Here is an 18,580-nt window from a genome sequence, read left to right as displayed (position 1 = left end):
GTGTTTGATTTTGTCTTTGAAGGATTTTGGTTCAACTTGGTAAGACTTCTTACAGAAACATTTTTCACAGGACAAGGGCAAGACAGCTTCCATAAAGACATAGCAGTAACTAGAGAGCGTAAATCAGTTAGTCTGGGATCACACATGGACACAGGGAAATACATTGTAAGTGTGAGTCAGAAACAGACAATTTACTATGAATATCAAACTGTAGTCAGGGCCACTGAAGTAGGATCAAAGTTCAGTTGGAGGATAACTGGGTTTAAAGAGCCAGAATTCAGAGTATGAACCAAGCTAGTCAATGGTGAATTGCTCTAACAACATATGTTTATAGTCCTTCCATCCTTCAAATGGTAGCATGACCTTGTGGTCAGATGAATTTTAAAGAGCTCTTCATTTGATGATTAACATGAATCTGACAGGAAGTTGAGACATCTTCAGGGTATTCTTAATTTATCTGGAGTGTAGGGATATAGTAAAAGATTAAATTGGAAAGGTAACTTGGAGCCAGATGATAAAAGTCTTTGAATTTCAGGTTGAGGAATTTAGACTTTATTGAATTTGGAAGCAAATTGGAAAGCTCTTGAGGGATAACGGCATAATCAGAGTGATATTTTGGGGATACTGATCTGACAGTAGTTGCAAGGATGGATTAAAGTGAGAAGAACCTAGAGGTGGAAGCCAAATTAGGAAGTAGTAGTCTAGGTGTGAGATGATAAGAACCTAATAAAAACATTAATAATAAAAGAGGACAGATTCCAGACATCATCCCTAAAGAAGAATTAGCTACACATTGAGACAGATTGGATAAAGAGTAGAGAGGAATGTAAAAACTGATTCGTAGATTTGAGTCTGAATAACTAACTGTTCTATAAATAGGAAAGACAGATGAACTAGATGGTATAGGGGCAGTTGGGAAGTTTTGAGTTTGAAGGGGTCAGTGGTATATCAAGGGTGGAATATCCAATAAGCATCTAGAAATTAGATTGTGTATTTTGTTAAATGGAGGCCAGAAAGTCAGCTGTACAGCAGTATTAATTCAAGTCTCCGTAGTAGATGAGGTTTACTAAGGGATAAGGATGGATAAAAGAACTTTAGTGGACTCCACATTTAGAATAAAGACGTTTCCATTACAGAAGTAAAGAAGGAATAGTCCAAGAAGTTGTCAAAGACATGGAGAGTGTCCAGAAAGCAAGTGTCAGTCAACAATTTTGATTTCTGTTCATGCATTTTGATAAAGTTTATATACTTAAAAATTTTAAAAGCAGTATGATGCCCCAGCTGTAATATAAGAAGAAAATATAAGCATCATAATAACACATGTATTTTATGTATTTTAAAATGTGAATGCATGGGCATGACCCACAGTGGATAACATAATGAAGTAGTCCTGTCTTTGCACCAATATATAGAATAACGTTGACTAAAGAGTTACAAATGTAGACTGATAAAGTCTACTTGTATTTGTGGCTCAAATATCATGAATAAGAGAAGAAAATAAAGAACTATAGTGTAATAAAAAAGAATGGAGAGATTTGCTCCTCAGGCTCTTCTAAGATGAGGGGGAATGAGTTCAGAATTTTGAGGAAGAGGGAAAATGTTTGAAATAATCTTTGTAGCGAGTTTATTTTATTTTATTTTTTTGCAGAGAGTTTAGAAATAATTGATACAAGGTGGGTAAATGGATTCTTGGGAAATGTCATCTGCTGTGTTGAAGTTGGATAACAGCTGGTGGGTGAGGTTAGCATGGCCCTGTCGTTTCCTTGTGAAGAGTGAGAGAAAGACAAGCCTAAGAGATGAAAGTATGTTATTAGACAAAGAGTTTTTTTTTTTTTTTTTTAAGATTTTATTTATTCATGAGAGAGTCAGAGACATAGGTAGAGGGAAAAGCAGGCTCCTCGCAGGGAGTCCAATGCAGGACTCCATCCTGGACCCCGGGATCACACCCTGAGCCAAAGGCAGACACTCAACCGCTGAGCCACCCAGGCATTCCTAAAGATACTAGTTTTAAGTAATCTGTTCACCCAACATGGGGCTTGAACTTACAACCCTGAGATCAAGAGTCTCATGCTGTACTCTCTGATTCATCCAGGCACCTAAGAGAAGCAGCTTTTACCAGATTGGCCAAGGCAAATGGGTTGAATAGAGAGACCACTAGTCTTCAATTAGCAATAATCGCACCTCAGATTAAACCTCATTAGCTATGATACTGCCACTACGCAAAGCTGAGAGGCTGCTAGTCTTAAACATGGTTAAATAAAATGATTGAGGGTGCGGTAATGGATGATTGGCATGACTTTTTGAGTGTACCTAATGCCACTGAACTGTATGTACACTTAAAATGATTAAAATGGTGAATTTTATGTTATGTATAGTTCACCACAATAAAAGAGATGGTAATTGAACACTTTAAAAAATACTCCTTTACTCTTCAGATATCATAAGACTACATGTGGAGATGTCAGAAACTTCATACTTGAAGTACCTGCCTCCTCTGTTTAGCCTTGTGGAAATAAGGGAGTGCATCATGCTTGCCATTTCAGCTATGTGTGGTGATATGCTACAAAATGATTCTGGGAGAATCAGACTATAGGATTGATGCATACTGGGAGTCACATGGGGACATATATTAAGCATTGTGAGACCATAGAAGTAACTGTGACGTTTCCTAGACAAATTGGTTTGACTTGGTGTTCATATACAGTTACTTAGGAATTATTTCTGAAAATAGTTCTTTTTGAATCACCGAGTATTACTTTATAGTCATATCTTCATGCCTCCTTAATTAGGACCATTTTCATTATCAGCCGAAATAAGTGCATGAGATCAGTTATTTTTTAATGAAACATTAGGAGGGAGCTGTGCAGGATTTTATATGCTTTAATTTATATGTATGTTTATCCGGATGAATTAAATGTTTTCTCTTAGAGAATTTTGCTGTATTTTTAAAACTTTTTTTTTTTTAATCTTTTGGAATGGGTGCATATTAGGTCTCACACTGAAAAGTAGAAACTATTGAAATCTTTTTAAAAAAATCTTTTAACATTCTTTTCTCTTTAGCTGTGTTAATAAAAACTATTTTATATTCATGAAATTTACCTAATTTATATGTACAATTCAGTGATTTTTTTAACAAACTTACAGAATTGTACAACCATCAATACAGTGTGCATTTAGGACATTTCCAACATCCGTAAGAAAGATGTCTCATTTCCATTTATAATCAGTCCCCCTTTGTGCACCCAGCCAACCCCTAATCTACTTCCTGACTATAGATTTCCTTTTCATCTAAATGGATTCATACAAGATGTCATCTGGCTTTTTTTTTTTCTGTTTTCTTTTTTTTCCCTTAGCATAATGTTTGTGAGGTCCATTCATGTTGTTGCATGTAAAAACTGTTTATTCCTTTTTATTGTTAATAATATTCTGTTGTGTGGATATACATTTTGTTTATCCATTCTCACCAGTTGATAAACATTTGGATTGTTTTGCTTTTTGTTTTTTTTTTTTTAATTTTTATTTATTTTATGATAGTCACACACAGAGAGAGAGAAAGAGGCAGAGACACAGGCAGAGGGAGAAGCAGGCTCCATGCACCGGGAGCCCGACGTGGGATTCGATCCGGGGTCTCCAGAATCGCGCCCCGGGCCAAAGGCAGGCGCCAAACCGCTGCGCCACCCAGGGATCCCTTGTTTTGCTTTTTGATTGTTACAAATAGTGTTACTGTGTTCACATTAAAGGGTTTGGGTGGGCGTATGTTTTTCTCTTGAGTAACTAGGAGGGAAGTGCTAGGTCATATGGTAACTTTATATTTAAATCTTAAGAAAGTACCAAAGTGTTTTCTGTAGCGGTTATAGTAGTTTACATATTAACCAGCTGGTTAAAATGTCTGGGGTTGTAGTTTTTCCACATCCTCCCCAACAATTGTTATAATCTTTTATTATAGCCATTCTGGTGAGTATAAAGTGGTATTTCACTGTCATTTTAATTTGCATTTTTTTATATTGAGCATCTTCGTGTGCCTATTAGCCATTTGTATTTCTTTGATGAAATGTCTGTTCAGAGTCTTTTGCTCATTTTTCAGTTGAGTTGTCTACTTATTGGGTCATAAGTGTTCTTTATGTATTGTAGATACAAGTCCATTTTCCCCCCTTTGATTGAAACCTAGTAATACTTTTTCATATAATTCACTTGAATACAAAGTTTAGATTAAATAGGATAGATAGTGAAGATTTTTGCTATCCGAGCAGTCAAAAAAATCTTAGCTTTATGAGCTTTAAGTCTTGCCACCCATCTTACAGTTTTTAAATTCTCCCTGTGAGATTCTGTTTGGACTTAAAGTAGATTCAACCAAGCATCTGAAAGGTTTGGTTTTTGTTTTGTTTTTTTTTTTTAGCTTATATATTTTAGAGAGAGATCGCAAGCAGGGAGAGGGACAGAGGGAGAGAGAATCTTTAAGCGGACTCCCCACTAAGTGGGGAGCCTGACATGGTGTCTGGATCCCAGACTAGAGATCATGACCTGAGCCAAAATCAGGAGTCAGCCACTTAACCAACTGAGCTACCCAGGTGCCCCCTAAAGCATTTTTTTTTCTGACATGTAGCACTATAAACAAATTAATGTATTGCCTATTTAATCTAAAAATTAGGGGATCCCTGGGTGGCTCAGTGGTTTGGTGCCTGCCTTCTGCCCAGGTTGTGGTCCTGGGATAGAGTCCCATGTCGGGCTCCCTGCATGGAGCCTGCTTCTCCCTCTGCCTCTCTCTCTGTCTCTGTGTCTCTCATGAACAAATAAATAAAATATTTTTTTAAAAATCTAAAGATTATCCCAGTATTCTCTTCAATAATTCCAGTCTAAATTTTTACATTGAAAATTGACCCTTAAGTGTAAGAGTTTTTTGTTTGTTTTTAAAGATTTATTTATTTCAAAGAGAGTAAGAGCATGCAAGTGGGGGAGGGAAGTTTGTGAAGGCAAGGGGGAAAGAACCTCAAGCAGACTCTGTACTGAACACAGAATCTCACGTGGGGCTTGATCTGATAACTTGAGATCATAACCTAAGCCGAGTCAGACGCTTAACCAACTGAGCCATCCAGGCATCCCAGTTTTTTTGTTTTTTGTTTTAAACACAACTATTCTTGTTTCCTCTTGTTTTCAAGTAAGCTCTGTGCCCATTGTGGAACTTGAATTCAAGACCCTGAGATCAAGAGTTGCATACTCTACCATCTGAGCCAGCCAGGTGCCCCCGAAGGGTGTATTTCTGGAGTCTCCCGTCTGTTTTTTGGTCTGTGTGGTTATCCTTATGCCACTATCACACTGATCTTATTACTGTGGCTTTATAAAATAATATAAAATCAGGACGTGTAAGTTATTCAACTTTTGTTTTTTTAAGTTTTTATTTATTTGAGAGAGAGCACACATGAGTAGGGGGCAGAGGAGAGAGGAGGGAGAAGCAGGCTTCCCACTGAGCAGGGAGCCCATTGCAAGGCTCAATCCCAGGACCCAAGGATTATGACCTGAGCCACCCAGGTGCCCCAAACCCTCTTGTTTTTCAAAATTATTTGGCTATTTTGGTTTCTTTGCATTTCCATATAAATTTAAGAATTAGCTTGTTAGTTTCTGAAAAAGAAGAGGAAGCCTGCTGGGGCTTTTTTGGAGATTATGTTTGATCTGTAGTCAGATGGAGGAGAATTTTTAACATGTCCTTTAAGAAGAAAGATTATATTATATAGAAAACTTTAAAAAGGGATCCCTGGGTGGCGCAGTGGTTTGGCGCCTGCCTTTGGCCCAGGGCGCGATCCTGGCGACCCGGGATCAAATCCCATGTCGGGCTCCCGGTGCATGGAGCCTGCTTCTCCCTCTGCCTGTGTCTCTGCCTCTCTCTCTCTCTCTCTCTCTGTGTGTGTGTGACTATCATAAATAAATGAAAAAAAAAATTAAAAAAAAAATAAAAGATTCTAAAACCCATTCATTTGGACTTTTTTTAAAAAAAAAAAAGAAAACTTTAAAAAACTATAATAAAAAAAGAGGACAACTCAAAAGTGTTATGGTTTCCTTTAATACCATAAAGTAGCAAAGAAAATGCTCAAGCTCTACACCTTTGTTTCTCACTCTTTCTTCTACTCTCTTTGCTCCATTTTTTTTTTTTTTTTGAGATTTTATTTATGTATTTGTGAGAGCAAGCCAAAAGCAGGTTGCAGGACAGAGGCAGAGGGAAAAACGGACCCTTCACTGAGCAGGGAGTTCAGTCCCATTATCCTGAGATCATGACCTGAGCCGAAGGCAGACTTTTTTTTCTTTTAAAGATTTTTATTTATTTATTCATGGAAGATACACACACACAGAGAGAGAGGCAGAGACACAGGCAGAGGGAGAAGCAGGCTCCATGCAGGGAGCCCAGTGTGGGACTCAATCCCGGGATTGCGGGATCACACCCTGAGCCGATGGCAGATGCACTTAACAGCTGAGCCACCCAGGAGTCCCTCTATATCTCATATTTTAAAGAATGTTTACGAGTGTGTAAAATACTCTGACAATATCTCTCTTCCCTTGTAAACGAAATACTTCACACATATATATAAATGTAAATACGAAATGAAAAAGGAAGCAGCTGTTTTGAAGGTGATACTGAGAACAAGTGTTCCTCTATGAAGTATACAAGAGAGTTTGTGGTGTAGATTTAGATAATTGTGGGTAATTGTTAATGGTAGGACAAAAGGTAAATGGCTCTAAATTTTAAGGTTCTATTTCAAAAAAGTAGAATATGAATTTTTGTTGTGACATAAATAAGACAATATTTCTATATTTTGATATTCTCATTCTTTTAACTTCTGCTTTTGCATTAGGAAACAGTGCCTAATGAGAACTTTATTACGATCTTTCTACAGACTGCTCTTTTAATCTTGTGTTCTAGAAGGTCTGATTTCACATTGATAGCAGGCAGGTAAAATAAAGGGAGAATAAATAATAATTTGTCTTTCATTGTTTAATCTCCATTCTGCAGCCGAGAAGTCGGAGACCCTTGTGCATGAAGACAGATTTGTTCTATGGCCTCGGAGTTGGGTGCCGGGGACGATGGCGGCTGCACTGAGCTGGCAAAGCCCCTCTATCTTCAGTACTTGGAGAGGGCCCTCCGGTTGGACCATTTTTTGCGACAAACATCAGCCATCTTCAATAGGAATATTTCTAGGTATGCGATTATGTATTTCTAATATAACGTTTGACCACTTTCTGATTCCAGTTATCTCTGGTTTAAGGGTTAAAGTATTTTATAATTTTTTGGTATGTTTGATATTTCTTTCTTCCTTCTTTCCAATAGAACACAACTTATTTAAAGGATTAGTCTCTTCTGTCTGCTGACCATAAATTACAGTGTTTTACTGGATCAGTTGTGATTATAGATTTATCATTCTTCAATTTATAGTGATGAGAGTGAAGATGGACTGGATGACAGTAATCCTTTATTGCCCCAGTCTGGGGATCCCTTAATACAAGTTAAGGAAGAACCTCCAAATTCATTGCTTGGTGAAACTTCTGGAGCAGGCAATTCTGGAATGTTAAACACATACTCGCTGAATGGAGTTCTACAGTCAGGTCAGTGTGGTGTGAGATCCCTCTTTGGACCATCAGTTCTCTTGGGGCAGTCGTCCTTTCATTTTTGTTGTTCTTTATGTTTCTTTACACAGAATCAAAATCTGACAAAGGGAATTTATATAACTTCTCTAAGTTGAAGAAAAGCAGAAAGTGGCTAAAGGTAAGAGTTAAGGCAAATGTTTATAATTCATATAACCCATTAAAGTTACAAATAGGAGAGGAAGTTATTGACACATCCTGACACATTAGCAGAGATTTTTCTAGACATGAGTCTTCTATTGTGGGTATGATTTTTTGAAGTGATTACAGAGAAAAATCTAGAGGCCTTAATGGAGTTCATTTTAGCAAACATTTTTGAGTATAAAGCACTGTGTAAAGGAGTAAAAAAATAGGTAAGATCCTTGTCCTCACTGGCTCACATTGTAATCAGGATTATTAGTGTTCTCTTCATTAGTTCCTGAGTAGTTCATTCATTCAGTGAATGTTGATTGAGTATATTCTACCTGCCAGATACTGTTGTAGACAGACAGGGTTCCTGCTCTGTAGAGCTCACATTCAAATGGGAGGAGGCAGTGAGTAGGTCTGTAAACAAAGAAAGAAATAAAAATTACTTCATTAAAGAGGTGACATTTCAGCTGATTTCTGAATGATTAGAACCATGTAAATGTTTAAGTAGGACCATTTCAATCAGAAGGAACATAACTGCAAAATTCCTGAGAAAGGAAGCAACTCAGAATGTTTGGAGAAGACTAGTGTAGCTGGAGCACAATGAAAGAGGAGATGATAGAAGATGAGGTTAGAGAGCCTGATTGTGTAGGGCCTTGTACACCATGTTAAAGAATTTGTATTTTACTCTGGTAAGTTTCTGTAAGTGTTTATAGGGAGGAACAGAGTGTTTCTATATTTTCTGTGTTTGTCAGCAAGGAAATGGAAGACTCTTATTTACACTCTTAAAAGATTACTGTCATTGGTCCAGCTGAGTTAAGGGTAGCATTTCTTCTGTTGAAACTAATTATTTCTCTATTGCCTTCTTTTATTGTGAAGAGCTCAAAGTAATTTAAAAGTATTCTTTCATTATAATTGTGAGGTCCTTTTAAATTTTAAAAGCTCATGTGTAGAAGGCCTGTTTGCTTCTTATCAGTGAGGGTTTAAGCTATTGGTAATAAAGAAATCTTTGTTTAGCCATCACATTCTTAAAAATGGAGATAAAATTCACATGCCATAAAATCTACCCTTTTAAAGTGCATGTTGTAGTAAAGTTTTATGCAGCCATCACCACTAATTCCAGAACATTTTCATCACTCCAAAAAGAATTTCTATGATTATTAGCAGTCATTTCCCATAGGCCCTGGCAGCCACTGACTGTTTTCTTTCCCTATGGATTTGCTTATTTTGGACATTTCATTTAAATAGAATCATAATAATCTGGTTTTTTGTGCCTGGCTTCTTCCATTTACCAAATTTTCAAAGTTCATTCATGTTGTGGCGCATAGCAGTACTCCATTCCTTTTTTATGGCTAAATAATATTTCATTATCCGGATGATAACAGAATCAATAATTTTTTGGGGTATTTCTCCTTTATTAGTCATCACAGCTTGCTTTCTATATTCCTTTATACCCTAAAGGGTTTTTTTTTTTTTTAATTGTTTAGTTTTTTTGCCTTGGTGTTTGACAGTTAATATATCCTATGTGTATTTGTAAGTACTTGGTGAAATCTAGCTTTGTTGCTCTTTATATAGCATTTCCATTATGTTAATTCTCTTAAGTTCATGCCCACTAAGGTCAGTTGGTGTCCTTTTCTTTTCTTGAATTGGGAGACTGGAGTGACTGTGTTCTGTCTTCCAGCTGTTTTTGTCCTTGTTCTGGGAAAGATGCTTGGGTTATAGAAGGAATTGGCTCCACAGCAACAGGTTCCATTCCCATTTCCTTCGGTTTGCAGAGCATTCTGCTAAGTGATGAGTCCAGTGAGGCAGATTCTCAGAGTGAGGACAATGAAGAAGAAGAGGAGGAAGAACTCCACCTCAGCAGAGAAGAACTTCATAACATGTTGCGGCTGCACAAATACAAGAAACTTCACCAGAACAAGTATAGTAAAGACAAGGAGGTAAGAGAATGTTTCAGGGAAAATCTCAGGCTTTCATGCTGGGTATTTAGCCTATTGTTAACATTCATTGAAGACTTGTCATTTTACCTTTATATTTAGGTGATGGTGGTAGTGGTTCTAATACAAGTTTTATTGAAATATATTTCACATATCAAAAATATTTAGCTTTTTTTTTTTTAAATTTAGCTTTTTAAAGTGTACAATTTAGTGGTTTTTAGTATATCATAGAGATGGGTAACTATCATCACTATATAATTCCAGAATGATTTCTCCAAAAAGAAACACCACTCTCCTTAGCTTTTGTCTTTCATTTTCTCCATTTCCCTCAACCCCTGGAAACCACTTAGCACTAAAAGTATGCCTGTTCTAGACATTTCGTGCAAATGGAACAACATGTAGTCCTTAGTGTACATCTTCTCACTTAGCATGTTTTCACGATTCATTCATATTATAGCATGTATCTGTACTTAATTCATTTTTATTCGCATATAATATGCCATTGTGTGGACATACTGCATTTTATTCATCTGTGTATCACTTAATGAATTAATTGGATTGTTTCCATTTTTGGCTGTTATGACTAATGCTGCCATGAAAATTGTGTACAGGTTTTCAGTATGGACATTTGTTTTTATTTCTCTTGTGTTTTGCCTAGAAGAGGAATCCCTGGGTCATATGATAGCTCTGTACTGACCTTTTTGAGGAACTGCCAGACTGTTTTCCAAAGTAGCTGCACCATTTTAAATTCTAGGGGTTCGTTTTTTTTTTTTTTTTTTTTTAATAAGATTTTATTTGTTGGGATCCCTGGGTGGTGCAGCGGTTTGGCGCCTGCCTTTGGCCCGGGGCGCGATCCTGGAGACCCGGGATCGAATCCCACGTCGGGCTCCCGGTGCATGGAGCCTGCTTCTCCCTCTGCCTGTGTCTCTGCCTCTCTCTCTCTCTCTGTGACTATCATAAATAAATAAAAATTAAAAAAAAAATAAAAAAGGATTTTATTTGTTGGGGCACCTGGGTGGCTCAGTGGTTGAGAGTCTGCCTTTGGCTCAGGTCGTGATCGTGGGGTCCTGGGATCAAGTCCTGCATCAGGCTCCCTCCAGGGAGCCTGCGTCTCCCTCTGCCTATGTCTCTGTCTTTTTCTGTCTCTCATGAGAGAAAGAGCATGTGCACAGGAACAGAAGGGGGATGGGAGAGGCAGAAAGAGAGGCAGACTCCCTGCTGAGTGGGAAGCCCCATGTGGGACTCCATCCCAGGATCCTGGGATCACGACCTGAGTTGAAGGCAGATGCTTAACTGACTGAGCAACCCAGCGCCCTAGGAGTTCCTTTTGAATGCATTTGCTCTTTGGAAGTGTCCCTATCTTGAAAAAACTCTGTTTTTTTTTTTTACATACTAACATTATATTGATGATAGTTTTAAGTGACAACTATTTGAATACTGTTAACAGAACTTTCTGAGTTTTGTCGGAGTGTGGTGCTTTGTACATAATGAACAACAGCATATTTGAAGACCTAAAAACTTTTTAGCAATTGGTTAACATCCACAATTAATTCAGAAAGCTTTGAATAATATGCTGAAAGTTGGGACGCCTGGCTGGCTTAGTCCATTAAGCATCCAACTTGTGACTTCAGCTCAGGTCTTGATCTTAGGGTTGTGAGATTTATCCCTGGGTCAGGCTCTGTACTGGACATGGAGCCTGCTTAAGATTCTGTACCTCTCTTTCCTTCTACCCCTGGCCCATGCTCACTCACTCACTTGGGCGGGGGGAGATATATGAAGGTTATAAAACCACAGAAGTAATAAATAGTTAACTGACTGTTTTGACTCAGTTACTTCTTAAAGTACAGTGCTGGGCATTTGGTGCTTTAAATATTTGGGTTTGTTTTTTTTGTTTTGTTTTGTTTTGCTTTTTTAGTATAGTTGACATAAAGTTTTAGTTTCATTTGTATAACATAAGTGATTTAACATCTCTATACATTATGTTATGCTCACAGGTACAGCTACCATCTGTCACCATACAACACTATTATAATATCACTGACTGTATTCCCTTTGCTGGTCCTTTTATTCCCATGATTTATTCATTCTATAACTGGAAGCCTGTGTTTTCCACTCCCTTTCCTATTGTACCCAATCCCCATCACCCTCCCCTGACAACCATCAGTTTGTTCTCTCCTTAGATCTGATGCTGCTTTTTGTTTATTTTTTAGATTCCATATATGAGTAAAATCATGTGGTATTTGTCTTTTTCAGTCTGATTTACTTCACTGAGCATTCATGTTGTCACAAATGGCAGGACTCATATATATGCATACGTGTGTGTGTGTGTGTGTATGTGTGTGTATACACCACATTTTTATCCATTCACCAGTCTTTGGACACTTATGTTGCTTTTCTTTTCTTTTCTTTTTTTTTTAATTTTTATTTATTTTATGATAGTCACACACACAGAGAGAGGCAGAGACATAGGCAGGGGGAGAAGCAGGCTCCATGCACCGGGAGCCCGACATGGGATTCAATCCCGGGTCTCCAGGATCGCGCCCTGGGCCAAAGGCAAGCGCCAAACCGCTGCGCCACCCAGGGATCCCTTATGTTGCTTTTCTATCTTGACTATTGTAAATGATGCTGCAGTAAACATAAGAGTGTACATCTCTCTTTGAATTAGCGTTTTTATTTTCTTTGGGTAAATACCCAGTAGTGGAACTGTTGGATCATAAATATTTCCACTTTTAATTTTTTGAGGAATCTCCATATTGTTTTCCAGAGTGGCTGCACCAGTTTGCATTCCCACCAACAGTGCATGAGGATTTTTCTCCACATCCTCACCAACACCTGTTATTTCTTGTGATTTTTATACTAGCCATTCTTACAGGTGTGAGGTGATAACCTCATTGTAGTTGATTCGCATTTTCTGATTTTAAGTGATACTCACCTACTTGGACCCCAAAAGATACTCAGTATCTTTCCATGTATGTTGGCCACCTGTATGTCTTTTTTGGGAAAATGTGTATTCAGGTCCTCTGCTAATTTTTTTTTTTAAGATTTTATTCATTTATTCATGAGAGACACAGAGAGAGAGAGAGGCAGAGACACAGGCAGAGGGAGATGCAGGCTCCATGCAGGGAACCCGACGTGGGACTCGACCCTGGGTCTTCAGGATCATGCCCTGGGCTGAAGGCGGCACTAAACCGCTGAGCCACCGGGACTGCCCTAATCACACTTTAAGTCACATTGTTTTTTTGGTGTTGAATTGTACAAGTTTTTGCATATTTTGGTTGTTAACCCCTTATTGGATATATAGTTTGCAAATACCTTCTCCCATTCAGTAGGTTGCCTTTTTGTTTTGTTGATGCTTTCCCTTCACTGTGCAAAAGTTTTTTATTTTGGAATAGTCCAGTAGTTTATTTTTGCTTTAATGTTGCTATGACTGACATCAGAGAAATTACTATCTCTGTTCTCTACTAAGATTTTTATGGTTTTAGGTCTCAAATTTAAGTTTTTTAACCCATTTTGAGTTTTTTTTTGTTTGTGGTGATAGAATGGTCCAGTTTCATTCTTGTTCATGTGGCTGTCCAGTTTTGCCAGCACCATTTATTGAAGAGACTATCTTTTCCCGATTGTATATTCTTGCCTCCTTTGACATAGATTAATTGGCTGTATAAGCATGGGTTTATTTCTGAGTTCTCTATTCTGTATTGTTGAAAAAAAATTTTTTAAGTAAGCTTCATCTCCAGCAGGGGCTTGAACTCATGACACTGAAATCAAGAGTCACATGTTCTACCAACTGAGCCAGCCAGGTGCCTCTCATTTCTGGTTTCTCTCTTCTGTTCCATTGATCATTGTATCTGTTTCTCTGTTGGTACTATTCTGTATTGACACTGCATCTTTGTAGTATATCTTGAAATCTGGAATTGTGATAACTTCCAGCTTTGTGTTGTTTCTTCTAGTTCTGTGAAAAATGCTGTTGATATTTTGGTAGAGATCACAATACTTGGTCTTTTTAAAATTGAAATAAAACATATGTATAGGAAAGTTCATAGATTTTAACTGTATAGCTCAATGTATACTCATTTAATTTGACCATTGTGATAGTTCTCTGTCATTCTTCTGTCCTAGTTTTAGTTCTTGGACTATCTACAATCTAGGAAAGAGATTCAACAGTGGACTGTTTAATTTTATATTCATATTTTTCCATTAGTAATAAGTGAGACAGAATTAATGTGAGCTTTGAGGGTCAATTTAAATGCAGTGTTTGAAAGGATCTCAGAAAAAAAAAGTTATTTGTATGTTAGAATTCTGGCAGTGTAGGCATTATCCTTTTTTATTTTTATTTTTATTTTTTTATTTTTTGGCATTATCCTTAATATTGTCATCATCTTTTCAAGTGAAAAGACTTGAAAGGGGAATTGGGATGACTAGTGACTCTCTGAACCAGATAGAAGACCAAAAGCCAGAATAACAGGTATCAAAACATTAGTAAATATGAGGACCTATTCATAATAGAAATATGGTTTATTTCTTGTTGATGAGTTCCATGCAAAGCCCTTTCTGCAGTTAGTTGTATCTCTCAAATATGTGTCAGGATCAAGCAAGTATTCTGGTGGGAATTGAAGCGTTTTCCTTTCTTAAGTTATTTTCAGCAACTTGCCATGTATATAGCTGATGAACCCATTTTGTTTTGAAGTAAGGAAATAATTCACTTTGAGGTACTAAATCTTTTTTGGTCTTTTTGTGGGATGAATACCATATTTAGGAACTATGGTTTTCTCTGGCTTAACTTTTTGTAATAAAGATGATTTGAAAGGCCGTCTTAGAACACAGATCAGCCCTTCTAAGCCTCCCTATCTTTGCCTGCTTCAGTTGCAGCAGTACCAATATTACAGTGCAGGCCTGCTCTCTACATACGACCCTTTCTATGAGCAACAGCGACACCTACTTGGACCCAAAAAAAAGAAATTCAAGGAGGAAAAGAAACTTAAAGGTGAGCATATTGACCTGCCTTCCATATTTACTCATTCTTAGTTTCAGTGTTGTATGTAGCCTATTGTTACATTTGGACATTTGAATCCATGAAGTAGAAACTCGCTTTATCTGAAAAACCCTGGTCTCCTCTAAGTAGTATTATTAACCTTATTTCATATTTGGTTTATGATCTTTTCTAAAATTATAAAGACATAAGGACTACGGATTCTTAGCCAAAGGTTTAAGCCAGTTTATTCATTTTTTCTACATACTCTTCCAAATGTTGAAAATGTTCTAAGAGAGGAAGAAGTTGGTATTATGCAGAGAAAAGTATGAAGAGCAACCTGAAGTGTTGGGAATAAGTTATAATTGTTGCCATACGTGGAAATTTAAAATAAATCACTTCTTGATAATCTTGTATAGCACTTGTTTGCATGTTTGCCAGGAAGTGTGTTTTCCTCCCTTACTAAAGCTCTAAGCAGCTGGAAATCAGGAAGGAAATAGGAAGGGAAAGTTTTGAACTATCTGTACAAGGCGGATTTTATTCCCCTGAAGGTATGAACTCTATCAGAAATTCTTTTCAGCCTTCTTCCCTTTCTCCCACATCTTCTAGTTTATCTCTATTTTCTCATCCTCTACGCTTTCCCCCTACAAATTAGTTTTTTGTTCTGTGTGCAATTTTTCTCTTCACAGGTTGGAATGTCCTATTAGAGTGCTTTTTTCTTTCTTTGTTCTTTCTCTTTAATCACCTTACATTGCCGCCAAGTAGAAATGTTTCCTTCCTCTTGGCCATGACTTGAGTTCGAGGTACTTTGTAAGTCTCCCTTCCTGTTGTTGGGTTCAACAGAAATTCAGTTTTTAGGTTTTATTCTGTGTTTCTCTTTCATGTAAACATAGGGAGTATCCAGTATTCTTTTCCAAGGTGGTGAGATCTTCCTCTTGGAATATTAATGGGCCTAAATAGATAAAGAGATAAACCTTGCCAGTCTCAGGTAGAATGAGGAAAACACTTTGAACTGTCTTAAAGTGATGAGGTTGTTTGTGATGTCTTCTGCGGAAGGGCAGAAATGCATGGTTCTCAGGGTCCATTTTCCTTTGCAGCCAAGTTGAAAAAAGTGAAGAAAAAAAGGCGAAGGGATGAAGAACTCTCCTCTGAAGAATCTCCTCGTTGCCATCACCACCAGACCAAAGTCTTTGCCAAGTTCTCTCATGATGCACCTCCTCCTGGCACCAAGAAGAAGCACTTATCCATCGAGCAGCTTAATGCTCGTCGCAGGAAAGTATGGCTCAGCATTGTGAAAAAGGAACTACCAAAGGTACGTGAGTGCCTCCAGCATAGGAGATGGCAAGAATATTTTGTCTCCCACCCCTCTAAAGAGGAGCTGTGAGAGCTTAGATATCGTCACAGTGTTCAGAAAGGAAACTGATTTCTTGGAATGAAGATTATGTTGAAGAATACTCTCGTCAGTCAACTCTTTTTCTAGATTTTGATCAGAATTCACAAGACAGTTGTATGATGTTCCTTGTCCAAAAAATGGAGGGAAACCTCTTTAAGAAAGGAGAGCAGTTTTCTTATTAATAGCAGTAGAGATGTGATAGCAAATTGATAGGTGGTAATAGAGGAAATCAAAATGGTGAAGTTGAGTTTCTTGGAGAATTTATACTTTGATGTCAGTGAATAATCACAGACATTAGGAAAAAATGTGAATGATGCAAGAGAAAGATGTATAAGCATTCTTTTTGCTCTTCTGATTTGTTTGGTTTTGACATTTTATTTTGATATAATTTCAAACTCGAAAGTTCCAAGAATTGTACAAGGAATGTCCATATACTCTTTACTCAGATTCACCGGTTATTTGCATTTTACTTTGTTAATTGCCTTATAAATTATGTGCAATCCTAATAGAAACATGAACAGGATATTTTCTGAATTTAGAAAAATTGATACTAAAATCCAGGATAAGGTCAGTGTATAAGAATTGCTGGAGAAACACTGAAAAAGCCCCATCAAACATTAAAATATACTATAAATCTCTATTATTAAAACAGTGTAGTGCTGCCACATGAATAGGTAAATAGACCAGTTGAGTAGACTAATGAACTTTTTAATAAATTGTGCTGGAACAACTAGGTAGTCATTTGGGAAAAGATAAAATTAGATGTTTCTCACACATACACTCCTAATGTATTATGGTTCTCAATGTAAAAAATGAAACCATATAAAGATTGGAATAAAACCATTACCTTTCTATTTAACCTTGGTATGGGAAAAGTTTCTTTCTTTTCTTTTTTCTTTTCTTTTCTTTTCTTTTCTTTTTTTTTTTTTTTTAAGATTTTATTTATTCATAGAGAGTCAGGCAGAGTCACAGGCAGAGGGAGAAGCAGGCTCCATGCAGGGAGCCGGATGCAGGACTCGATCCCCGGTCTCCAGGATCACACCCCGGGCTGCAGGCAGCGCCAAACCGCTGCGCCACGGGGGCTGCCCCACTGCATTATTTTTAATTGCAAAGTAAAGCAAACAACTTCACTGCCTATATGTGGGGCTTGAATTGAACTATGATAGATCTGCACAGTGGATTATTATGCTGTAGTTAAATAATGTTGAGGACCTTTCTAAGATGATACAGAGTAATTTTTAGGTTGCACTGTTAAGTGAGAAAAGCAAAACAAGAAGGACAAACATTATATGGTTTCATTCATACGGGGAATATAAGAAATAGTGAAAGGGATTAAAGAGGAAAGGAGAGAAAATTAGTGGGGAATATCAGAGAGGGTGACAGAACATGAGAGACTCCTAACTCTGGGAAACGAACAAGGGTAGTGGAAGGGGAGGTGGGCAAGGGGTTGGGGTGACTGGGTGACAGGCACTGAGGGGGGCACTTGGGATGAGCATTGGGTGTTATACTATATATTGGAAAATCAAACTCCAATTAAAAAATATACAGAAAAAGAAGCAAAACAAAAATAGGTATCTATAGTTATTTATCTTTGATATAAGCAAAACAGGAATACAAGAAAACACGCAAATAAATCGTCATTCATGAAAAAGAGATTCAAGAAGGATAAACTAGAAATCAGTTTTTTATAGGGTACAGGTGGGGAAAGTATAGAAAGAAGGGAGGGAATGGAATCAGGTTAGTAGCAACGTTGGGGGGCAGTCTTCAGGTACATCTTTTTGTATGTAGGGCTGACTTTCAGAATCTTAGTAATATTTCATATACTTCTCACATACCCCAATAATAAAACAATTAAAACCAATCAGGATGTGTGTGAAGGAGGAGGCTGAGGGGCCATGTGGGCAAAGTGGAATGAAGACAGGAACAAATGTTAACTGTGTTAGAAATGAGTAATTAAGTTTCAGGGAGTGGGGAAAGAAAAGAACTCACTGAAGTAACTGAGGACTGAATATGTAAGGCTGAAGACCAAAAGAATGGTACATAAATGCTATGATTGACATAGTAAGTGTTTCTTATAAAGGAGTGGGTTAGTAATTTTGGAACTACTTTATATGTATACTGAAATTGAACAAATAATATGTTGTAGATAACAGCCAGTTTCTCAGTGTTGGGAGCACTAAAGTGAAGCATTTGAAATTTGATTGAAATCAGAGCTATCAGTATAAATTCTTGGAGATATATATATATATATATATATATATATATATACACACACACACACAGATATGTACAGAAATACAGTTGTGTGTGTACACATACGCAAGTATGCGTAAATACTTATTTTCTAGCTCTTTGCTAAGAATGCCTAAAAGCAGTGAGACCCTAGTAACAGTGAGTATATCTTGTACCCAGATCTTGATTTCTAAACGCCTTTTCCTTTCTAAAAGGAACCAGAGCTCCTTGGAAAAGTAGTTTATTCCAGAATTTGGCAGGGAAAATAACAAGATGGGCCTTAAACATCTTGTAGTG

General features: G+C 37.3%; 1 protein-coding gene and 1 pseudogene across 1 annotated transcript in view; one reads left to right on the top strand and one right to left on the bottom strand.

Moving 5' to 3' along the window:
* The window catches only part of INO80 (INO80 complex ATPase subunit), a 131,038-nt gene that overhangs the window by 19,495 nt on the left and 92,963 nt on the right, over positions 1-18,580 (top strand). Inside the window, exons 2-7 of the mRNA XM_055316755.1 lie at positions 7,001-7,186; positions 7,421-7,590; positions 7,683-7,750; positions 9,531-9,695; positions 14,553-14,673; positions 15,756-15,970. Coding sequence (XP_055172730.1) covers positions 7,044-7,186; positions 7,421-7,590; positions 7,683-7,750; positions 9,531-9,695; positions 14,553-14,673; positions 15,756-15,970 — 882 coding nt within the window. The 5' untranslated portion in view covers positions 7,001-7,043. The remainder of the gene's footprint in view (positions 1-7,000; positions 7,187-7,420; positions 7,591-7,682; positions 7,751-9,530; positions 9,696-14,552; positions 14,674-15,755; positions 15,971-18,580) is intronic.
* On the bottom strand, positions 2,077-2,227 carry LOC129504291 (U4 spliceosomal RNA; annotated as a pseudogene).

Source organism: Nyctereutes procyonoides, unplaced genomic scaffold (genome assembly GCF_905146905.1).
Source record: "Nyctereutes procyonoides isolate TBG_1078 unplaced genomic scaffold, NYPRO_anot_genome, whole genome shotgun sequence".
NCBI classification, from domain to species: Eukaryota; Metazoa; Chordata; class Mammalia; order Carnivora; family Canidae; genus Nyctereutes; species Nyctereutes procyonoides.
Note: the sequence above shows the minus strand (reverse complement) of the source record. Positions and strands in the feature narration are given on the sequence as shown.